Genomic DNA, 26,793 nt, shown 5'->3' on the forward strand with positions numbered 1-26,793 from the left:
ATGATTTTTCAATACAATTGGAGCATAGAGACAATTTTACGATGGGTACAATATTTAAAAACATGTGGGTCTCTCATCTCCGAGATGCAGATAAAGTGGGCTTAGAATATTATTACTTTTTGAGCCACAACTAAAGCTTTATGTTTATTTTATGTGTTTAAAATTTTTAGTGCAATAAAACTTTGATATTCACGGAAGCTATGTAATAAAAATGTCGAACGAAATGTCTACGTGTGTTACTCCTGTGTTACTATAACACATTTGATTTGAAGATTTCTTGTAAATAAATACATAAAAATTATTGCCCATTGCGTGTATCACAGACAACTGAATATTTTAGGAGTTTCAAAACACAGAAGTGTAATAGTACACGACTTCATATCTATTTAATTGAATATAAATCTTACATTAACTAATATGTCAGACTATTGTGGAGGGTGTATCACCTTTTTGATTGTGGAAGTTATTAAAAATGCAATACATACACACAGGTCAATTCGAGTAAGCAATTCCATACGCTGATATAAAACTCGATAAAAATACAAATAACTCAACCAGGAACAGTGGTACGTGTCTATGTTTCCTCGTCTTTGTGATTATTGCTTTATATCAAGTACTTCCGTTCATTCCTTTTTAAGTACTCTTGTCATTTACATCACGTACAACGCGTTTGACAAGGTGTGGATTCAATAATATACGAGTTGATGGCTATATGGAAGAATGTTATCTGTGCTTTGATGAATTTATTCACGAGGACTGGTTGTTCTTAAAAGGTAGTGGAAATTAGTAGTGTCAAATATAAATTAAACGTAATTGCGGATAGTGTTACGATTCAACTGTAAAATAAATGAATAAAGTGAATGTAAATTCGTAATTGAGTATTTTGAAAAAAAACACATGGTATAAAACTTTTAATGGTACGAAAACAATTAGGGACTTGTAATAACTAACGAAACGAATTTTCCACATCTAAAATAGTCACAATAATAAAACGAATAGCCAAACAAATATTCAAAATTCTACATCTACATACAATAGGTCCTTCGAGCCGGATTTGTCAAACACATGCTTTTAACATCGGATGCTCGAAATGAGGCAGGTGCGTTCGAGATCACATCACTGGCTCACAACTCGTAATCATCGTCACATCGTAAGGATGTTTTATGTGTATCGATAATCGATATGTCATAATGAAATCGATATTTGATATTGGGGTATTAGATTTCATGCAGATTCTTGAAATATTAACACGCTTTAAATTGATTGATTTTCGTACTTAGAAGAATGCGTATATTTATTTATGTTTACAAATTTCTGTGTCGCATACATACCTGTAGATAATTACCAAGATATACTTTGAAAAAATAAAATACGTTTTTTATCGCGCTAAATGGATAATAAAAAATTGTTTTTTCTAGTTGTACATACCTAGTGCCGAATATGCATCGTCACGGTATACATAATTAGGTAATTCAACAAGTTATTTTTTGGCCAGCTTTTTATCATACAATTATGTTGAAAACTACGAGTAGGTAATATTTATATTAAAGCGCACATATCACCAGCTTTTTTATCATAATTCATAACTATACTGAAAACCACAAGTAATGTTCATATAAAAGCACTTTACCGTACGATATATCGATATATGCCCGGTTCCTATATTTGAAAAACGATCCGTTTTAGTTACGAATAGTAGTATAATTAACCAAGCGTAAGCGAAAATCGTTCCTATAAAAAACGTCTCGTCAAGCAACTTACCGACGGCTTCCTACTGACGGATGGGAGGGTTACTATTAACGAACGGTAAGCATATTGTATGGAGAAGACAGTTTATCGCGTTCCTATAAATATTTTTAATGTCATTATGCTGTCAAAGTTACTATTCGTATAGCATTTTGTTTACCCGTCGATTTCGGGCGGTTAAATTCTTACTATTTCATTGTTTCCGCTTCAATATCGAAATGTGGAGTTCAGATAGTGATAGAGAAGTGTTTAATATTATATCGAATTTCGGAAGAAGATAGTGGGCGTGAAAGAATATATATTATAGAGAAAGAGTGGATTTTTTTGCGACCCTGGATTCTCACGAATTTCAATTGAGATTTCGACTTGATAAAGAATCTGTTGAACAATTACTTCTTGAAATTTATCCAGACGTACGAATAAAAGGAGCCAGGTTAGTTTAATGGAGGCATTAATATTATACCAAACACGTCTAACCTTATTACATACCTAATTTATGTTGTCATTTCAGGAATCATGGGGTATCTCCATAACATCAATTACTGTTGACGCTGAGGTTCTATGCTTTAGGCACAATATCGATATCAGTGGCAGACCTATTTCCCTTGGTCACGGCATCACGCGTGAACGGGTGGACCGATTTCGATAATTATTTTTTTATAATGTTCCTTGAAGTACGAGGATGGTTATTATGGAAAGAAAACATAAACATGTACCAAGGGCGAAGCCGGGGCGGACCACTAGTATATATATGTGTCTATGTTTGCAATGTAGAAATCAATTTTTTAAACATTGTATTGTAAATAATAAAAAATAAATAAAAGTACATAATAAAATGGAATAAAAGTTTTATTTCTTTATAACTATGTTTAATTTTACATAGTAATATGTAACTACATAATATATGCCAAAGAACTGTCCTGTGATTCTTACGCGACAACCCTCCATCGATTATCATCTTCTATATTATATTCCTTAACGCTGTAATAGGCTCTCTGAACTAAATACATTTTTTACATAAGATTTACATTTAGCACTAACAAATTCTTTTTCTACCGTGTGTCTAGATATATTGCTTAATAATATACAAAAATTAATTAGTTATTGTGTGTTCAGTATTTCAAGGGCGAAGCCGGGGCGGACCACTAGTATATTTATATGTATGTCTATGTTTGCAATGTAGAAATCAATTTTTTAAACATTGTATTGTAAATAATAAAAAATAAATAAAAGTACATAATAAAATGGAATAAAAGTTTTATTTCTTTATTACAGTTTAATTTTACATAGTAATATGTAACTACATAATATATGCCAAAGAACTGTCCTGTGATTCTTACACGACAACCCTCCATCGATTATCATCTTCTATATTATATTCCTTAACGCTGTAATAGGCTCTCTGAACTAAATACATTTTTTACATAAGATTTACATTTAGCACTACCTAACAAATTCTTTTTCTACCGTATGTCTAGATATATTGCTTAATAATATACAAAAATTAATTAGTTATTGTGTGTTCAGTATTTCAATTATTGTGTGTTCAGTATTTCAATTATTTCTTCATAATATTTGTCCATCATCCTTATTATGTTTGAATTTTTTGGCTGAAAATAAAAAGTTTTCCTGGTAGGTATTTGACCAATTTTTGCATTAAATGTGTTGGTCAACGAAGTCCAACATTCATCCTTTAATTTATTCGTAGAAGCATTAGTCTCCTTACTGGTTATAATAATTGAGCAATCTCGTCTTTACTCATAGCCTTCTTCGATTTCTGTAACAGAAATATATATGTTTGACTTTAAAAGTGTCCGAAGCAAAAAGTAAGCGGCAGACGATTTTAAAGAAGAAATATAAAGGCGTACTTACCGGCGTAATATCCATTTTTAATAAATATATAAACAGTGGTCGTTGTATTGTTATTCTTTAATTATAAAACTTGATAATGAATCATCAATCAACAATGAATGACAATAATTTGACAACTGACAAGCAATGCACGCGTGCGCGAGAAAAACGTTCCGTTTTTGCTTTCTGTGTAACGCATTAGGTTGTTTAGAAGGAAAATTATCACGCAGATGTCTACAAATATATAGTTATTTAGTATTAGTTCTTTATTAATAAGAAACTTTATTCTTAAAGTTTATAATTCGGCTGTATATTTAACTTATTTTGTCCTGAATTTTGTGTTATTTTAATTTCAATTTGGCTTATAACGAAACGCACATCTGTGAGTGAAGAGGGCTCGGTATTTTTATGACCAACGGATGTCCGTCGATAGCACGTCAAGAAATAAAATTGTGGAACGGTAATAACGACTCGTAGTTAGTTCTAGAAAAACGGATAGTAGCTTTGATACTATGACGATCCGTTGAATATAGGAACCGGGCAATAATACATATTTGGGCATCCCTAACTGTTCACAGATGGCCGACAATCGCAGACGCAGGTGATCTCAGAGGTCGTTGTCCGACCGGATGTGAATGATTAATAAAATAAATGCAATCGCTAACCCGGTTTTTATAGACCAGACGTATTGTTCACCAAAACTCAAAAGATTTAGGCTATCTGAGATCTAAGGCTAAGTAGGGCAAAAGGGCCATTTATATTTGTGTATGATGAATTAGTGTTTTCTTTTTAAAGTAGTATAAAGATTTCGAAAAAACAGAAGTGCTTGAGAAATACGCAATTATGTTAAAAGCTGTATTGACAACATTTAATTTGAAACATCAAACCCTTTTTAGTATTATCATTAAACAACTAATTACAGTATTTATTTCAGTCAGTGTAAAATCGTTTTTCTTTGAATTTCGCCAAGGCAAGACTGCAATCCCTTAATAAATTGAGTCGTTAGATAATTTGCTTCCCTAAATGGTTAAGCCCTTAAATTGATGATTGGAATTAAATGGATGCCAAGTTTTTACCTTGAAACATCAAGTAGTCACATATATATTAGCAATCAAGTAGAGGAAGTAGTTTCAAGCAATTATAGGCAATTTTCAAGATGGCAAAAACTTGTTCAGATACGAGTTGCATCCGTATTTCTATCTTTGTTAATGTACGATAATTATATGTCCAGTTTAATTTATCTCAAGTAAAATCTTGTAATTATTATTTATAAATAAATAAATAAACTGTCAAGCAATTCCTCAGCAAATTGCTGTGATCATTCTATGTGTCTTTTACTTTTTGTAATACAGTAGAACCTCGATAACTTAAACCTCGGTAACATAAAAACCTCTGTAACTTCAAAAAATAATATGTTCCCTTCCCATCAAGAGCCCAAAACCTCTGTAACTTAAAATACGCAACCTCTATAACTTAAATAAATAATCTCTGTATTGGCCTTCAGTAACTTAAAGAAATGTTTCCACAACCTCTATAACATAAAATTTTTGTCAATGAGTCATTTTGAAAGAGTGTCAAAACAAAAGGTTTCGGTATTTTTTGCTTGCACGTGTTTACTATGTATTTTTAACGTAAACCTATTGTTTGCTTTATCGAAATTCTTCTAAGCTTTGCGGCGGTTAGCTTTATGACAACGACTTACTTCCATCATAAGTTTTAGATCGTTGTCCTGGAAACATCGCTTTACTTACTGTGTGATAAACCTGGCTTTTAAAGAGTCCAAAAAGAAAACTAACAACCCTCACCTACGCTGATAAATTAAAAGCTATAGAAACAGTGAAAAATGGATAGACCCTTGATAACTTAAAACCTCTATAACTTAAAATATTTTGTGTTTCCCTTGGACTTTAACTTATCGAGGTTCTACTGTATTTAGAATTGTGAGCGTGGAACTTGAGTATGTTTTATCTCTAGTTGTTTGAGCATAGTAGTTACTGGTTAAAAGTTAAATAAGGTTCGTTAAACATTGCATAGTCTATTACTACACGGTACTATGTAATGATATTTTACATTCTAGTATGCTAATGGTAGTCTTCCAAAGAGAAGCCCAGACGCTTGAACGAGCACAGTCATGCTACGCTTCAACAATCAACATCCAATAACATGGATAGTGGTTACCAATCTATCCTTTGTATGAAGTCACGATAATACTAGTGTGATTGTATACGTTGAAATAATACTGTTTTTACGGTAATCGTTGTATAGAGTTGTAGGTATGGGCCGAATCATAATTACGGAGAAGTTTAAAGTCTGTGAGATACTTTAGATATAAGCGGTAAAATTGTTTTGAATTGAACATGAAAAGGAACTTACGCAATCTAAAACATTATCAAATAAAATTCAATTTCTATTATTCACTCTTGATGCAGTCAATATTTTATAAATTTACCAGATTTGTGACGATTAATAATAAATTTAACATCTAAAACTGTTTGCCCAGAATATGAAATTTGCATAACAGAATAGCTTTGCCAGCGTCCTATCTAATTTATGTTCTGAATATGAAGCGGCTCTGAATATATTATAAGGAATACGTATTTAATATAAGCTTGACCACGGTTTAAATTATTGCCTCAGAACATTTTATGGGCAGCTTTTCCTTGTTATTGAAATAAAATGGAGTGTTAATATTTGTTGAACTCAATTTCTACAAAACTTCATTTTTCCTTTCATATGTAGTTATGTTATACATATTCAACTATGAAACAAGAAAATAATGTTGCTTTTGTAGAAATTATGTGTGCCCTTTCACAATTAAGTAAACCGTTTAACATAATATTTACATACTAATTTAAATAATTAAAACAATTCATAATCTATTTCTATCATTGCATATTCCTTACATTAACTTTTCATTCGAATAAATTCATTATAACTGCGCTAGTTTCTAAAAAATTAATGTGAATGTGAAATGTGAATTATTTGTCGCGCTTTCTTGCTTTTATTTGCCGCTTATTTGTTACCATTCTAGTTTCTTTTAGGAAACCGTTAGTTACACTTGTAATTACAGTTTACACGTGCCGCGTGCCTATTTAACATCTTCATTTGAAGGTTAATTAAAAATATGATTTTGATAAAATTTATGTTTATTTGTGTTCACTATGAAATAAACAAATTCTTTACGTTGAATATGTAAAACAGTTGGTTTGGTGTGTCAAGTTAAAATAATTGTGAAAATATCGAAACTACATTTTGTTGTATTTTGAAATGTAGGTTCAACAAGAAGTCGCAATACAAAATATAGAAATCGTTTTGCTAGCCACAATTTTTGTGTTGCCCTTTTTACTGGTATTATTAGACATTTTTTGTACTATGAATTTATTGACCTGCAACTTGCAAGGATCCTACACAATAATTGTCACAACACAACCTTAAAAAGACCACTGCAGGACACTGATACAACAATATACAAAACGTAGATAATCGCATCGAATAAAAAAGCATTGTTCTGTTAATAGCTATCAACGTATGCACCGCTGTGCATATCCGAGTCGGCATTAACATCACAATAGGTGGCATTGTGCGGACGGTCGCAGGTTCGAGGTCGCGTCAATCCACTCGCACAGCTTTTGTGCTGACGCTAAAAAGTACGAATCCTACGATGACGGGGTACCATGATGTCTTAGCAGTATTGTTTCCGGTGCGGAAAAGTGATGGCGTTAGACGAGCTGCATAGCGCTGTCTTTATTCCACACTGGAAACACTGCTGCTTTAAGATATGGCACGGGGGTGCACTTGCTCCTTGAAGGGGTGAAACCTTTTTGAAATACATGAGTGCGTTGCTTCTTGCCTGGCTTTTAGTAGGACAGTGTGTTTGTCGATTTTTGTACTGGTGGGTTATTTTCTAGGTGGTAGAATAGATTTCTATGCCGAGTAAGCAGAAATATGAAATGATATTAATTGTTTTTAGGAATGGAATCGCGAAAATACGTTCATATTATAATGTGTTAAAAATTCAAACCACAATCTAAACTTAGAGTTAGCGACATAGCAAGTTAATGAGACACGAAATAATATCGTGTTCTTGTATCTTGTATTAATTGGATTTTGTGAGGAATGTTTTGCAGATAGTGTTTTAAACAGTTGAATTCATTAATAATTATTTGCGTATTATCAAATGTTATCAATTCCTGCCTACTCTAGATATTTATGACTTTATGACTGATATGTTGACGCGATCTTAATAGATAAAGAAATTTGAAATTTTTGCAGCCATAATAATGGTCATAATATAACCGACAATCATATTTAATTAAATACATAAGTTATGAATATCGGTTACACAATAACTAAGTGTATCGTTTAGCAGATTTACGCGAACACATTTTTCAATTTACACAACTATTATCACGTATTTACAATGTTTATATTTTATATTATATGTATTAAAAAGTCGTCAACATTAAGCTTGTGACCACCTTGTGACCGACCATCGATTATTCGAATGTAAACGTTTGACGTAAAATGTATAATCGTCTGGTCATTAATATTCGTAGCGCGTTTCAAAGGCATTAATTCTATTCTTCTGGTTGGAATGTTTTTTTTAGTTGTCTTTGTTATAGACGACGCCAATGGTCCGCCAGCCACTTATTGTTCCTTGGCTTGCCCTCAATGGGTCGCGATTTGAATAAATGTATCACAATTGACGCTTTGCCTGCCTTGTAGCGTTGAAAGCCTTTGAATGTTACAGAATGACTATTTGCGTTAGGCGTTTGAACATCTGTGGAGATATGAACACATGTTGACTCGGATGCGTAACTTTGTTTGGTTTTAGTGTAATGCCCGTTTTCACCAATAACCCGTAAAATTTAAGTGTCACCTAAGTCAATTTAGGGGATACCTAACGTAAAATTTGCTTTTTGCTTTATAGATAGGGAGGCGAGGTAGCTAAATGGCGTAATTCAACGGCGTCGCCGAGACTTATCAAAATTGAAAGATAAAATAATTTTGAAAAGAAAACCTTCTATGGTAAAAACCATTTTAGCGGTGGGTTTGGCGTGTAGGGATTTTCAAAAATGTAAAAAAAAACTTGGGCATTCTCGAGCGCGTCAGATATTCATACTACGTATGCCCCAAGTGCCTCTGATAACAATGGTATACTAATCTGCCGGTTTGCGTGGTGGGGATAGGCATATAAAATCGTAAAAAATGCACAAAAAAAAATTTACTCGAGCGCGTCAGATTTTCGGAAGGGGTGTTAATTAGGCCCCAAGGAAGCTCCCCTTGAAAAAACTGACGATTACGGCGTGACGATAAGTTACGATGAATTTTTGAAAATGCAGAAAAAAAAAGTCCTTTTGAAATACTCGAGCGCGTCAGATTTTCATAGGGGAGGTTTATCTCGGTATCCTGAAAGCATATTTTCTTAATCTGACAAAAATGTTGGTGGGTTCTCTTAATCTGACCGAAAAAGGTTTGTGGGTTTTTTTTTTAATCATCGTTATTTCATATCAATTTTTCTTAACACTCTCAGTTTTCGAGATGTACTCAAAATACCGGGAGTTTGAGTTTTATGATGCTTCAAGTAAAAAAAGTTTTAATTATGGACAAAAATGAAAAGAGACCTTTTTTTGGAAAATAAAATTATCTTTTTTGTTTATTTAAACATCTTTTTTGGAAAAAGTAAAGTTCGCGACTTATATGCTGCAACGCGTTTTTCGAAAGACGAAATGGCTCCTCCAGACTTCCGGTCATGCGGAAACCGGCAGATTTTGTAGTTTTAGTAAGTTTTAGATTATATTCTTCAAAATAAAAATAAAAACAATCGCGCTCGAGAATGCCGGATTAACGTTTTTTTTTACAAGTTCGCGACCCTATAACTCGGCGGCGTCGAGGACTTATGGTCAGATTAGTTAAATTTAGTCTTAAAACACTAAAATCAATCCCCAATATCTTAATCTGACGCGCTCGAGTATTTCAATATATCGATTTTTTTTTACTAATCTGATCGTCTATCCTAGGCGCGCGTCACTACATATAGAGCTCAATAGTGTACAAGGTTGTTCTATTAGGTTAAGGTATCTCTCATATCTTAAACTGCCACGCTCGAGTATTGCAGAAAATTCCCCTATTCGCCTCCCTATCTATTAGGTTTGGTAGTGATTTGAAGGGTCCCTTAAACTAAGGAACCCTTACTTAGGAGACTGTTTAGGGGTTATTGGTGAAATCGGGCATAATAGTCACTAATGGTTGCAGGGATAGATGCGTTTGTATCAATATCTATTTATTTATTTATTTACATGATGTAATTATTGTCTATCTCTTATGTCGTAAAGATAGAGATAAAAATCGTACCAATAATTACATGGCAATATCGTTTCATTGGAACGCACTAATGTTAGTTGCCAGCTTTATAATATCCTTGATTCTTAAGAACTTGAAGTTTATTTAGAATGAAAAAAATTGAATAGTGTTTTTCATAAAATGCCAAACTTTTTCCAATGATCTAATGAGTAATTATTTATATATTTGCTCACTTTCAATCTGCTTTTCACTAGCAAGCTGTTATAATAAACAGTCTATATCTAGCACACCCTTACATTTATCGTTGATAACATCAATACCGGCGGATAGTTTACAAACGCATTGTTTACATACCCGATAACGTCCACATTATAATTAATATGATAATGTGTGACCCAAATGCGGTAAATTAATCTTGCAAATTGGAGACGTTCATCAATTCTCGCCTTTTGACGTGTTGCTAAGCGCTCAGTTGCTAATGAAGGCAGTTACGGCGGATGAAGCTGTTCTCTTTATGTTCTCGTCTTTTTAAGGCACCATAATTATCAATGAATGGTAACCCGGGTACGTTACAAGCTTTCAATAGATCTAACGAGGGGCTGGGTTACTTGCGGGCACCTGTTACTAGGCAAAAAGAAAGAGGTGAATTTGTACCTACTGCGAGTTAAAATTGTTGGTATTACTCCTATTTTTATTAATTTCACGTATGGTAGGTTAGATGTGTTTCGAATTTTGGTTTGCAAAAGAAACGTAGAGCTCAAATATCTCTTTAATATTTATTCTAAGTTGAATATATGTAAATCCCCAAATATGAAAACAAATCCCAGGTCTTTAAGATATTTAACAATTAATTGATAAAAGAAACAATTGAAGAGTACGGGTAAATATTGCTCAATAGGTACATAGATTAAATCGGAAAGATTACATATCAAACAAAAATGTGATAAAGAATATTATGAGATTTAATTCTGGGATTTTTGTATGAAAAATGACATGACTAAATTCAGATTTCACTATTCATAATTCAATACCTAAATCGTTTTTACTTCGATATGTAAATATTGAATTCAGATCAAGTCACATTGATTTTACTGAAACGTGATTTCAAACAAAACACTGTAATTTAGCATTATACCGTAGGGCGTAAACTTCATTAAGCAACGAATAACGACGAAATTTGAGAAAAAAATACCACCATCTCAAACCGTTTACTTAACAGTGTAATAAGGATTCATTTAAATGATGCTCCTGACCTCTAAATCGTATGCCATAATGAGTTGAACCCACTAGTTTGAATTATACCTCATAAGGAGATTCTCTCACTGTCTGAGTCATCACACTCACGCTATTGTAGATACTCTTCTAACTATAAGTCTAGACATTGAAATGGTTTGCTTGTTTTCCATTTAAGAGGATAGCCATCACTATGTAGGACTTTATAGGAACGTCGTAATGAAAATGGCCCATTTAATTCCATAGTAATGATGAAAATGCATACCGTCTCCTGGAAACGTTATTCCAGTAAATATTTGAGTCTATCTATAAATTATATTTGTAAATAAATTCAGCCGCAGCTCTAACAATAATATTAAGAGTTGCTGAATTTCGATATGCTGTGGTGATGGAGGTTAGAATCTTGGCATCTCTTCAAGTATCTATACCAAGTTACGATTGCTACAGTAGGGCTAAACGTCTCAATGACAATAATATATTCGATGGCTACTTATTAAAAAAAAACAACATATATTGGAAAAGTAAAGGCCTTGTTCGAACAAATTTAGATAACCTTCAGTGCAGACGCTTTCAGTTTAAACTGTAATCAAAACTCATAGAGATGACGGTCTATTGAGTTTACGACTCCGTTCATTGGTGTAACTTTCTTGATTGCACAAATGCTCCAGACTGCACTTTAGCCTTTTACAATAACATTGCTATCTAGACTGTAATGGTTGCGGTCATCGATTTCAAAATTAGTACGCTGCTAATAGATGAATAGTTTTATTTGTACTGTTTCATAGTAACACGAAAGTTAATGATCGTTACATCCTTGAAATGTTTCATGTTTCAGAACATACTTACTAAAGACATACTGCAGATGTTTTAACGGAGTCATTGTTTTGTTTTAAATGTAAATGGAAAATGTTAAATGTTCTATAAGCAGAGGTGGATAAATTATGTAATTATTTACATGGATACTATGAAAGATACCTACTTTATGGAGACTATAAACTCAAAGTACATAATCGAGCTTCACTATATTAAAGATCATAAATTTTACATGCTAAGTGATAGGAAAAACCAGATTTGTATGTAGATGCAATAGTTGGTGCCTGTATAGATAGATGGAATTTCATGCAGTCGGCGCGGGCGCAGCGGCGCAAGGTCGACGAACGACTTTCGCACATTCGACCCGCTCTAAGCCACTGGGACTATAACTCTGGCCGACTTACGTGTTACTCGATAGCTTTGCTATTGATTACTGGTTTGTGAGCAAATGCTATAGCAAAATACTCTGCGAGGCAGTAATGTAAGCGAAATTAGAGGTTCGTTCGCGGGAATTTGTTCTTCCTGGACAAAGCTGGTTGTATAACTTGTTTTTCGTCTTTGTTCAAGGAATAAATGCTGCCTTTATTGTGGGATTAATTATAAAGCTTGATAGTTGTCGTAGTATTTCTCAAAGGCTTTTATTTTATTGAATAATTAAATAATGACGTGTATTTCGAACGCGTGAAACTAATTTAACATTTTCCTACTCGGTTGGTGGTTGTTTGTAGAATTGAACAGTTGATGTCAAGCATTAATATAGAAATGAAATGATTCACAATATTAGGTTGGTTGAATAATATTTTACTAATACATAATTGTTATGAATAATGGATCATACTATTATTCATATCGTTACAAGAATCAGTGATTAAGAACTTGTTTTAATGTTATGTTTCATTTATTCAACATATATTTTATTGCTTTGATGAATTAGTGATGTTGATGAGGTTGGCATTAATTATTATAATGAATAGAGTAACAGTCGAATCTAGTTTATTTTTCATATTCATTATATTTAACATCTGTGGCCGTATTCACGTAATTAAACATCGTAAAAACATATTTAAAACTACTATGTAACATATTGCTGTATCGAAAATACATTGGATGTAATGTATTCACGTTACAATTACTCGCAGTGATAATCGAACGAAAAGAGAAATAGACAAATACCTCAAAATCAAAGATCTTTTTCAATTCATCTTTATTTTTGGACACTTAACACTAAAAATGTTTTTATGTCAGATCTATAGAAAATTAATTGGTCGCAAGTACCTTCCACTTTCTTTCTTACCTATATTTATGTTGCGGTTGAATTGAAAGGAAGGATATTATTTTATCGTATAATAAAGGTTGTATAGAAGGTATGGTAGCCCAGTTTCTTATCTAATAATTTCGAAGGGTCTAATTAATGTGCACCTTGGAAACGAGGCCCTACTCGTGGGTGTATAGATTCACCCACGTATTTGAGATGATTGCTCAATTCCCTTCAAGCCTTTATTTGTTACCAGAAGGCACATTTTCTTATTAAAAGCACTAGTAAGAACATACAAAATATGTATAACCATTTAATGATTTTCATAAAAAAACAAGTTATTATTGTGTAAGAAAACTAAAGGTATTTCAAACATGGCAAACCTATTTATTAAATAAAACATGTTCTAGGTAAACTTGTATGTATCTGACATTACATTACATGAAGAAAAGCTTATATAATATTTCATTATTTACCCTCCCTGATCTTGAAATAGACCGGAAATTAATATAGAAAAGTGTCTTATTTATAGCGATGTAACGGGCGTACATGAGATCGAATTTAATATTTTCATACATGTAATATATAGATACAATTCTCGAGTCGCGTTGTTTGAAGTTAAACGTTCAAAAAGAAAAGAAAAAAAAGTTTAAACTCCTCCAAAACGGCTTGATCGATTCTCATGAAATTTTGTGTGCGTATCGGGTAGGTCTGAGAATCGAACAACTTCTATTTTTCATAATCCCTATGTGATAAGAGTAAGGCATAACATTTGTCGGGACCACTGGTAATGCTTTAAGGAAATCTACATACCGGGCTCTTGCTTTAAATCACAACACGTGTAGTAAAACACGATTCGTTTCGCAAGTTGTAGTCATTTCTAAATAGAAATCGTAACTAGTACTAAAATATAATTGTGTCATCTCCTGTATTGCGATGTTGTGAAACGCGTGGGATCGCGGAATGGGTTCAATGGACAATCCCGGCATGCGGAACTCGGGTTTATAACACGGTTTATCTCGTATTGTCACTATAATTTTTTATAACTATATAGCTATGTAGCCGTGCAAATGGATAGAACTGGTATGGATAGACGTAAAATCATCTTTATGTATAGGAGCGGGATTGGTAAGTATGTGGTAGGGTGGGTACGATCTATCGAGAGCGATTTAAGAATTTTTAAACTTTTTTACTTCTTTTATATTAATTATAAACTTTTGGAAGTATATTTATAAGGCCCGGCGGTTGTCAGTTTTTCGTTCATCTATTGAAAAGTCAAATTCCAGATTGAAACAGATAATTGAATATCTGGAAAGGTTTATTTCCTCGATGTGAGTTGGGGAGGAAAGGCACTGTCATTGATATATTTTCTTTAATTTCCACCAATCGCATTAAATGAAGAAAACTTGTTATCTATGCATTTTTCGTACACAAAAATTCTGGCAGTGCACCATACTTGGCAGATAGAGAACGTCGAATGCTTATTAAGTATCCATTAAAAATATTATATGTTTTATTTAAGTAGTACTAAATGTTGGCGGGAAAAACTGATTTAAGGAAATTTATAGATATTGTTATTGAATTTAATCTTTGAAAAAATAAAATATTTAAATAAATTCAACGGATATTTTTGAATTTTAACCCCAATTATATCGTCAATTGAAGTATTATAATTATAGCATTAAAGTCGTTAATAATACAATAATCTGTTACGAAATGTTGAATTGAAGACGATATCCTTTATCCCCAGCACAAGACTGGCTACAAGCTCAGTACTGCGGTGAAATCCATTAAAAGTTGTTGGTTGGGATTTAACAAAATTGCGGGCAACAAATGGCCGCCATAACCCTTTGTTGTTTTAATGTCTAACCGTGATAACGATGAGTATCAATTTTGTGCGAACTCAAAATTAAAATTTTGCTCGTAACGATTTATTGTCTGTCTGGAGTAAAGTATATGTTAGCTTTGATGTCCTAGAATACATAAATAAAATATATTTTCCGTAACGTAAAATACTTAGGTATTTTTGTTTTCGTATCCGGTATTAAATTATTTACCAAGCGAGTTATGTATATTAAAAAAAATCTAAATTATTATTCATAAAATATAATTAAAACCTAGTGGAAATGTTTGAAGAACCTGTATACACAAGATATTCGCCTGGCCACCGCGAACTTAAAGCCTGTCCTCGTCGTCTCTTTGATTAACTCGTACACAGCTTTGCGGTTTTAACCATAACGTAAAGTGAAGTTTAAACGGTACTAAGATCCACAGTTTAAGGATATAGCCAGAACACCCATGAACAGGATGTTGCGAAGTGTGCGGTAGATTTATGACTCGTAAATTCATGCTTAATTGGCCTTAACGAAGTCGTTTAATGCTTTACAACGTTTTGATGAAGGACATTATTGACAGGACTTGTCTGTAAGGCTAGCCGCACACACGCAATAATATTGTCAATAATTTACGTATTGTCAATAATATTGATCGTTTGCTATCCATATTGATGTATTGATCAATATTATTGTGGATTTCCGGAAATCCTGAAATATTTTCGTCAATATCGGGGGGAGGCAGGGAAATTGACAATAATATTGTCGTGTGCAGAGTGTGCGTCAATTAAAGCGTCAATATTTTAGTTGAGAGTAAGATTTCAGGGCAGACGGACACTAGAAAATACTCAAGGAAGTATAGCTGCTAATGAAAAAGAACATTTATGACATTTAAATGGTTTAGTTGAGGTTTTTTCATCATCCACTTTTTTATCCATCTTTTTTTTTTGAATGCCTCGTTTCTAACCGACTTCAAAAAAAAGGAGGAGGTTATCAATTCGGCCGGTATATTTTTTTTTTTTTTATGTATGTACACCGATTACTCCGAGGTTTCTGAACCGATTTACGTAATTCTTTTTTTGTTCGATGCGGGATGGTGTCGAATTGGTCCCATAAAAATTTTATTCGGATAGGCCCAGTAGTTTTTATTTTATGAGCATTTTTGTCTGTAGGTATTTGTAAATTTTGCAAGTGCAAGTTTGAAGTCGGTTGTTTTCAACGCAGTTATCACTTGTACTGAATAAAGTCAATAAAACAATCAATGCAATAGCTTTTTTCTTTTTATCCATTTTGAAAACAGTGCACACTGATCGAGATGCTGCGGATGAATGAATCGTTTTCAATTACGAAAAATTGGCAATAATATTGTATAATGTGCGGTACCATTATATTGTTCAATATAGTCAACAATAATATTGATCAATAATATTGCGTGTGTGCGGCTAGCCTAAGGAACAGCTTGTCTTTCTCCAATGAAAGCTTTGTCGAGCTTTCGTGGTGAGCGTTCTGCCTATAGTAAGTAGTCTGTCGGGATTAGATTTTTTATTTTAAATTTGTTATGTAAGGATGATTTTTATTACGAAATTAATTCATCATGAGATTTTATGCGAAGCTTTAAGCGTTTTGTAAGCTTATTTAATTTAATGATATTTTTAACATTTTCACTTCACTAAAACAACCAAACAAATGATTAATTTGCTAGCAATTGACGTTGACAATTATAATTGGTTTAGGTTATTTATAACAGGAAAGTTAATTATTATTCTCCCTAGATATACGGGAGATAAAATGATCATTATATATGTATTTTGATTTAATTACCTACTGAATTCCAATATATTACTTCATAATTATAAATTAATGAACCACGAAGGATGATTAAAATATCCGATAAACGCACTATATTACGGAATGCATTACTGATTATGATTTCATGATAAAATGTATAAATGATCACGTTCGTAATAACGTGTGTAATTTGTAATTATTGTGTTATTTTTAGAGGTTTTATTACTTTATTATTATAATTACGAGAAAATGCATATTTATGTAAGAGTAGTTTTTTAGACTGAAAAATATTGGTTTTAAAAACTCAGGCCCCGGAACCACAGACAATAGAAAATCTATTGTGTCTTGGACCGATCGGGCCGCTTGGGGCTCAATGGGTTAAATTTGACTTTGGAGTGATGCTTGACACCAGATCCTTTTTAGATTAACTGTGTGCTACATACATGTACGTGTATACAAACGTATGATATAAATGATTACGATTTAAATTAAGTATAAATAACAAGTAGTTCATTGAGAAATTAATAAGAATTGAATAAACACTCATTTACACACGAAATTAATTCCATCATTACGAATGCGGTTCAACCAGCACGTTTACACTAAACGCGTTACAATATAATATGTATGTTTGTCTGTTATTCCTGTCTCTGATTAGATAGCGCTGACAGGCCAACTGTTTGCTTCCAGTGGTCATGTTTGTATTTGTGAGATCTGTTGACTGACATACTATGAGAGCAACGCCGAAACTAGGTACAGACAAGATCAACTATGTCTAAATATATAGTAGGTACATGTATCGATATGTGTAAACTAGCTCTCCGCTCGCGGCTTCGCCGGCTTTGTCTAAAACATAATAAATTATATGTTAAAACTTTCCTCTTTAATCACTCTGTCTATTAAAAAAAAACTGCATCATAATCGGTTGTGTAGATTTAAAGATCGAAGCATACATACATACAGACGCGGGAAGCAACTATACCTAATGAATATGTATAAATGAACATGTTTCTATAATCTATAGAAGCTATAAATTAGTTTCGGATAAAAAAAGAAAATTCGCTCCTAATTTAGAATCACCGTCGTTTAAAGTTAACAGTAGTTGCACATAAATAATAATAATGAGTTACTTGCAAGGTTGTTTAGTTTTTGTAACCTTATGACTCACTTATGTAAATAGGTACTAAAATAGAAAAGCGTTACTTTTGCAATTGAAAATTATTTATTTTAAAATGTAGTTATAGAATTTGATTTCTTTAACAATTACAAACTGAATCAGATGAAAAATTGTCCAATACAACATTTTGATATGTCTTTAATCCGACCTCTATTCAAAGGCTCTACGATATTCTTAGCAGTATTATACTTTTATTCGATGAATACGAATATAAGGGTCTTCGTCTGATATACCTAATAACGTTTCGAGTATTCATAAGATGTTTTTGTAGAAAGATGAACGCGTTGAATAATACTTACGACCCGATTTGTACAAGCTTCTTAGTAATATATTATTTTATTTTATCGGTATTATATACCTACTAATGATCGTACGAGCCTTTGAAGTTTTCCATGTGACTCAGATAGATATTCGTTAAAAAAAATCAAAGCTTTTCTAAATTTAACTGACCTACATCCCTTCCTACATGATACTTAGCATTATTATGATAGACACTACGAACCCTTTACTTTTTACTCTTTCTCAAAAACGGGACGCAAAAGCTCAATCCATATGCGCTTGTTAAGTACATTATCCAATGATTAATGTGATAATCAGTGTTGTTCACCTGATCAAGTGCTACAGGTCCAAAATTGATGCTATCCGTAATCCCAAGCGGATAATACGGTTTGTGTGAGCGCAATTGGATCAAACTCCCGGATAGATCCAAATGACTGCTGCCTGCGGTTGCACTCGGCTTATAGCCAAGCTTATAGCCAAAGCTAGGAATGTCTATACTGTTTTAATTGCATCTGTGTAAATAGATGGACTCCTTGAGGCGAGCAATGAAAGTTAGCCTCGAAGTTCAATAGCAAAGTTTTGCATTTAATTTTAAAGTGCTTTGGCGCAGTTTATTGAATCAATTGAGAAACTTCATTTATTTTAGTTTTGTTGTAATATGTTTTTATGGAATTACGTAATTATAGTAGAGCCATTTTAATAGGCAACATTTGACAGTTCAACAAAATTCAACAACGTAACCTAGTAACGACGACATAGAATAACATAATATTTCGTTTTGTTAGAACTGCACATTTGCTTAACTTTTTTCAATTACGATTACATATTTATAATTATAATGACCGATACAAGTTATTTTAAGATTTCATTTTACTGATAAACCATCCTAAACATAATAAACAATTTCTGAATTGAAGAACTGACGTCGCTACAATTTTGTGTCAATAAACTTTTTTTCTTTTTAAATACTAGAGACGTTACTCTAAAAATCGAAATCTGATATCTAGAATCGAATGCATTGATTACTTGTCAATAAAAATAATCATAAGTTAATAAATTCGATTGACAAATGTTTCAAATCCGTATCGATTAATACACTTTAATCGATGTTTTTAAGCAGGTTACCTCTCTTCGAAGATAAAATTGATAGACGTCAAATGTTGCCTATTAAATTGGCTCGACTATAGAACAATAATTTTGATATTTACTGCTAATTACCGGAATCCCCTGTCTTCAATTTTGACTGACTGTTTTATATAATTTTTATGCTTGCTTGAACCGAATTTACGGTTGTGCTAAAAGAGTCATTTAAAGGCTCTGTAAAGTTTGAAAGTTATTAATTTTTTATCGAAAAGGTAAACTTATTAGCCTTTTAAAAAATTATTGCGCTGCGATCGGCAGGAGGCGGCGCAGTGGCGCCTCCGTGATGCGTTGGCAGACCCAGCTGGCTGCGAACTTTGTTCGTATGAATTTACAGGAGTTTGTATATGTATGAAATATAACACATCTACCTACGTCCTACGTGTTATTTGGTGAAGAAACATGTAGATATGTAGGAACAAGTGATAGTGAGTTATCTATGGTATTTCTTTATTGACTACATTGTAAAGTAGATACATTAATGTGTGTTATCTTATATCATAGGAATTTTAAGAGATAAAGACTGAGAAATCCGGAATAGTTGGGTCAATATATGTCATTTATTTATTGAATAATAATAATGTTAGTTCAGGTGTACCGACAGTTGCATAAACAATATCCTTTCACGCATATTATATGCAAATCTTACTCAGTGTTTGAATATATATGTATTACATTCATAGCTTTTGTGAAAACATTTCTTAGTCGGAATGTTATGTTTATAGTTACCTAACACTCATTTTATTATTGAAGATGTTGTAAGAATACTAGGTATAATATTTTCATAAACTCTGAACAAATCTCTCTTACATAACATCTGTATACATGAATACAGTTATCACGTTTATAGACTCGGAATATCAACCGCATAAACTACTCCTACGATAATCTCCTTAACAGCAGCGCTAAAGATAGCGTTCTATATCCGCAGTACGTACCTAACAATTTCTAGAACAATCTACAGAATAGTGCACCTTAATTACTATAAGTGAGAATTTTCTCTCGCACGCGATCCTCGACTATTGACCGTTAGTAGGAGGCGCTCACGTTTCGTCTTTATGGGACACTCGGTTCATTAGTTCATTTTGTTCCCGTCTCGCGTTGCTGTTTTTATACATGCATATTTTCCTTCTTTTGTGTTTGAGTTTTACTACTCATGTGCACGGATGAGATGTTTTCCTCTATTTTGCTTGTAGTTGAGTTAAAATAATTGTTGTATTTAACCATTTGTTGTGTAATATGATAAGAAAATGCTAATCATGAAAACGTATAAGTACATAAAAGACGAATGTTTGCGGTTTTGACAATTCGAAACTATTTTCCTTATGCTTAGAATCCCACAATACGATTCTAAAATACAATTGATTGTAAAATTGCAATAAAAATGAATATAAAATACATTATTTTCACCCTCATAGTCATAAAACACCAAGTTCGAAACAATATTAATCATTACATAACAAGATACGCGCGCAATGAATTTACAATACAATAATTTAATCACATTCTTCTTGCATTCCGAGCGTCTTCATCTCTATACGTATACATTTAGTCAAATAATTTGGATTCCGATCTAACATTGTCCACAATACTTCACATACTTGTGCACCGTCGCGAACGGTGTTTGCATGTCGGCTGTCGGTATATTACCGCAATTAAAAACATATCTTCAGGTACCGCTACGTGGCTCATGTTGTGATTAATTGCTTCATTGATCATATGTTACGATGATCGCAAGGTTAACTAAAGTTTCATAATAGGCCCCGATTAGGGAGTGCATGCGGGCGCGTTGAGGCACGTTCTAATTTTTTTTTGTTGTGTTATGTCATATTTCGTGTTTTGATCACGTATTTTATTTATTTAATCTTAATAAATGGAAAAATTAAAAAAGGGTACCTTATTTAGGGAAGTTATGCAAAAGGTACCTCAAGTTTAGTAAAAAAGATTGTTAAATTATTATTAGAGTGAACTAGCAATTTATTCGTAGCTTCAATAATTTATTTTAAAGCAGGATCCCTTCAATTCCATTTATTTTTGTTACTTTCAGTGTTAATATAGATTTATTAATGTGTTTTTCTTTTGTTTACAGGCGTGACAATGCGGGAAAAAAGGGGAGGCGCGATGAGCAAAATGCAAAAGCTCAGAAAGCGCCTGTCCCTTAGCTTCGGTAGATTATGTAAGTATTATCTATATAATACGAGTGTATCAAATTTGAGATAGTACGATATTGGGTTGATCCATATAATACGGATACGATTTACCTTAATATTGACCAGTTTTAAATACGTATAAGAGTATGGCCGCCAAATATTGTACAATAACAGTCGTGAAATCGTAACACACCGTAACATACGTGACTGATAGTAACATACGTGATTTTGTTAAGCGTAGTGTACATTACAACTAATAATGCAGGAGATTTTTTTTACATTTCTGTTTTATATTGTTAATTAAATTATTTGATTAAATTACTTTAAAACTCAATAAAACAAATTTAAATATTAAAGAAAAAGTTTTATTTCTCAAATTTTGTATTTCTATAAGACTTACAAATGCAAGAATCATTCACAACTTATGATATTAATTACGAATACGAATTATTATAGTAAAAAAGTTACTAACTTCCGAAACATATATAGTTTTTGAAGTGGGTTCTCTTTATGTAAAAAAGTAAATTTTTAACTTTAGATTCTCTAGTGAGTACTACCCCTAAGAGCCGCTCACGGATGTTACGTAACACAATAGTAACACATGGTATCATTCGTGAATAAAAATATGGTTGGACATAACCTAAAAAGCCTTTATTCGCCAAAGTATTGTAGTAATAAGACGCCGCATAGTTTTATTTGTTACTAGAACACTAAAGCTACACACATAATTTAAATAATATAGTAAATTTGTATTCTTACCTTGCATAATTCTCACTCAAAATTATAAAAATGTTGCGAAGCAAAAATGCCGACTACCTTTCGATTAACTTTGACAGTAACAAAATGGCGATTTTTTTTCTAAAGGTTGGCCAACATGTAAATCGGTGTTGCCACTACTTAAAAATATTTTTGTGGCTTGGATATCTAGTTATTTAGGGTGTTATTTTATGGTAACCGTGCGTGAAGTATCATTCGTGAAAAAAAGTGAGACATAGTTTTAAGTGAGTTTTATATTAATTTCTTTTATGTTATTTTTATTAGAACTTGTTAAAACTATCCACAAGTTTACAGAATAATTTAGAAATACCAAAATTTTACAGGTATCAATAGATTTTTGCATAATTTTGTGACTTCAAAGTGTGAGATGACTAAGTGGGACACATGATTTTAGTATGGAAAGGAAAATAAGCATTTCAAAAAAAAAAATATTGAGCTTGTTAAAGGCACTCAAAATTAATTTAAATTATTAATATAATGATAAATATAACATAGTGAAGCTGAAACTATTTAAAAACTACCATAATTACTATATAAAAAAATCTGGTGCTATATAAAATGACAAGGACATTTTTTTTTCTTGAATGTACAATTTTTGGCGGCCATACTCATAAGTCGGTATAGCTATAGTTAGTTATTAAATGGTTAAAGGAAGTTATTATCTTCTCTATCGGTTTTACCGTGAGAAAAATATCTACGATTGATTCACTGCCTGATTCATCTATTTCTGTTGTGTTATTTTGACTCACATTTTTAATATTCTCAAGATAATGTGAATCATTCATAAAAAAGTAATAAATCTTATCGTTTAAAATGTTTAAACCGGTATACCGATAGCGTTCAATGCTTTCATGAGAAAACAGTATTTACTTTGTAGCTCTCAGTTTTAAAGCGGAGAACGAAAAGGGATCAATTTCATTGTTTTGTTGTAGAAAAAGACATCTTGAAGCGTTTTAATTAACACGCTCATTAATTATTCACTTTATTTAAATACATTAATCTTTGTTAATTAGCATTCCTAATGTGATGAATGGGAATTATTTTGTGCTCGTTAAATATTATAAGAGAAATATAATAACACTAAATTCTCATACATAGAATAAGAAATATCTATTTGTTAACAAGAAGCAAAAACAGAAATTAAAGCAGTAACGTCGAGATTACTACGATTCCAACGAGGAAGCTATTTCTGAAATTAAGTTATTAATTAATTATTATTTCGTTTCCATTTCTGTAATTGAGGTAGGGTCTAATTACACATTAGCGTAATTAAAGGATGGCAATGATACTTGGGTTATTAGTCGCACCAAAAATTCATGTTTATTAAGTATGATTAACTAGATACTTAAATTATGATTGACTAGTTGTTTCCGGCATCATCGTTCATGAATTTTGATTTTAGCACAAGATAAATATTTATCTATGCTTCGGTGGTAACGTTTAAAAAAGTTTAAGTTACATAATTAATACGCAATAAGAAGCTTTCGTTGTATTCTACTCTTCTCTCTAGTACACTATAGTATTTTTTTATAAATTATTATATCTCTTCTATTCTAATAACTTATCTCTTGCACGAATTTATCTTTCATATGATTGAATTAATTTATCTATAAACCCACTTAAGTCTAGTCTCTGGTGGATATAGTATTTGAATAATGCATTATATTGATATGTGCTATTAATAAAGAGAATATAATTTCATATGTTTATAAATTATATTAGTCATTCAGATACACACAAACTCTAACAGAAAAAGATGCCACAAATACTTCAGTTACCTGCGCGGCGTGACTAAACTATATATTTTCAGTAGCTCTTTCTATTAACCTTCACTATAAATTATTTCTTCAATAATATAATAAATGAAACAATGGTTCGTGGAAATCTTGATAGAGTTGTTGAATTGTACCTATACTTTGCAAGTTTAAGTAGCTTAGATCTTAACAAGGCAGGCATTCGTGAATGAGTGCATTCTTCTGTTCGTAAATCGGATTGTTTAAAAAGTCTTTGTGCATTCAGTTTTTAAGCGAAAATTGTTTTATATCATGCTGGAACCGTTGCTGGACCCTAATCCTATTAGGTATGAATAAAAATGAGCACGGTAGGTATAATTATAGTTTTCAATACGTATTTATCAAAGAAATCGTTCAATAAACTTATTTCTTACAATATTTTTGTTTTTTTCCTTATCAATAATTATCTGTTGTTATGTTGGTATATAAATATTGCACCGTAAAATATTTTTTCACCTAGTTTTGAATAGAATTTCTTCTCAAACATAGTCGCTAATGCTATGTCCATATTTATAAATAAACATTATTTATTATATTTGTTTGCGAATTACGTAATAAACTATTATTTATCTGGGTCGCAGTCAAACCGCATTATATCGTTACACTGCATATGTTATTGATCCCGACAATCAAGGTGACTAGAAGATATATATGTAGATGCATTTAAATAAGTAATTCGTTTATTTGTAAGCTGTTTAGAGAAGTAATGGTAGTTTTTCACTTGTAATATAAGAATATTTTTATTTATTTACGCTTCTTTTGCTAACGACTTGTACACCTGAATTTAATCCAGCCTTGAAAACTAGCTGCTCCGCCCGGTTTCACCCCCGTGGCCCCATTCCTGTTGGTCGTAGCGTGATGATATATAGCCTATAACCTTCCTCGATAATAGTAGTTCCCGAGATTAGCGCGTTCAAACAAACAAACTCTTCAGCTTTATAATATTAGTATAGATATTACGGAATAACACCACTTACTGCACTACCTAAAGAGTTGTAGATAATTCAGCTTTGTTATTACCTTCCTATATAATGCACATCTCATCTCACGAAGCATTTGAACTACTCGCATTAAAGCAACCTATAGGTATCCGTTTCTATGTAATCTGTATGTTTAGCAAATTCCTATACATAATTCGGTTCGATATTTCTTGCGTGAGTGACCAGCAAACATACAAACAAAGTGGTAGATTATATTTGGTATATAAACATAGTTAAAAAGTATATAACATTTATGCATATAACATTTATCGTTGCAGGATCTAAATTTACTGAATATATTTTGAAAGGTTTTTTTTTTTGTATTTTATAGTTTTGCGTACAATACTGTTAATTGAGTAGATTATTCATAAATTAATTCACATTTAATAAAAAGGAAAGGTAATAAAAGTAACCAAATTAAATATAAACAATAAAACGGTGCAGTCTGCAGTTTTCTTCGTGAAATACATATTTATCATTATTTATGAAGCCTTGTTTATGAAACTTAATATATTTATAGCAAGATTTGCAGCCTTACATCGCTTGCTATTTTTAGCTTGCGTATTTTATTTAATAAAATATTAACCAGCTAGAATGTTTAACGTATACAACCTGCTTATATCCGTGGCTTCTCTTGCATTATGTTTTTATCCTTACTCAAAAGTCTATTAAATTAGTAAGACTGTTTCTTCTATCTCAATATCAAACTTCAAACTTGTAACGTGAATTTTGTTAAAAAGCAAACTCTTTTTGTTAAAAAAAACGTCCAAATCACGTGCTAACTCATCTCGTGACTACCGTAATTTCAGCACGATCTCAAATGTCTCCTATAAAATAATTTGCAAGATATTTTATTACCGAACTTTGAACAAACGAATTACTTGCGAAATTGTAACGATACAATTTTATTCCCTTGTCCCTTTAACTAATAAATGTTTTACTTAAACCAAGCAATGCTAACGGCTCTGTTTATTTAAGTGTTCGCCGTAACCCCTGGAATGCTTTCTCGTCCCCCTTAAATCGATTGAGCCATTTTCCTTAAAGGGCCATTAACCTCTTAGTATATTTATTATTTAAAAACACGCCCTAATCGTGTATTCATTTACGTTATTGTAATTGCCGTGATTAGTCTGAATTTTATCATGAATGTAAAATGGTGACTAATAACATCGCAGGATCGTTATACCGATGTGATTTGTAAAGGATTCGTATAATGAATATAAAACATAGACATCTAATTGTATTAAATTTTAATTTATTTAATGAATTATTATTATGATTCCATACATAACACAACTTTGCAGAAAATTAACTAGGCACTTGGCCCGGTTTAAAGCTATAGGTACTCTGCCAATTTCCAAATGAGTGCAATAGTTCAACCGTAAAAACACAATGAACTACTGGGTATAATGCTTCTCAAATTGAATAGTCCACCGCAAATTCAATTTGCTGTTGTAAAAGGTTTTTTTTTAAATAGTCATCGACAATACCTTGAAATCATTAATTGTTGAAATAAAAGAATCACCCATTCAAAAATGTTATGTGCTTTAATCTTCTTTAATTGACAAGATTAATTACGAGTTTACAGACCAGTTAACGTAACGGGCTTTTACGTTCAATAGAGATAACCTTAAAAATCTGAAAGCGTATCTGCTGAAAAGATTAGCTGATATTTC

At 32.1% G+C, this 26,793-nt stretch overlaps 1 protein-coding gene across 2 annotated transcripts in view; it reads left to right on the forward strand.

Moving 5' to 3' along the window:
- LOC123694690 (cyclin-dependent kinase 14) overlaps positions 1 to 26,793 on the forward strand; it is a 79,340-nt gene that overhangs the window by 16,167 nt on the left and 36,380 nt on the right. For both annotated transcript variants that reach the window (XM_045640195.1, XM_045640196.1), the window contains exon 2: positions 21,507 to 21,593. In XM_045640195.1, coding sequence (XP_045496151.1) covers positions 21,507 to 21,593 — 87 coding nt within the window. The remainder of the gene's footprint in view (positions 1 to 21,506; positions 21,594 to 26,793) is intronic.

The sequence above is a fragment of the Colias croceus genome, chromosome 9, assembly GCF_905220415.1.
Source record: "Colias croceus chromosome 9, ilColCroc2.1".
Classification (NCBI taxonomy): domain Eukaryota; kingdom Metazoa; phylum Arthropoda; class Insecta; order Lepidoptera; family Pieridae; genus Colias; species Colias croceus.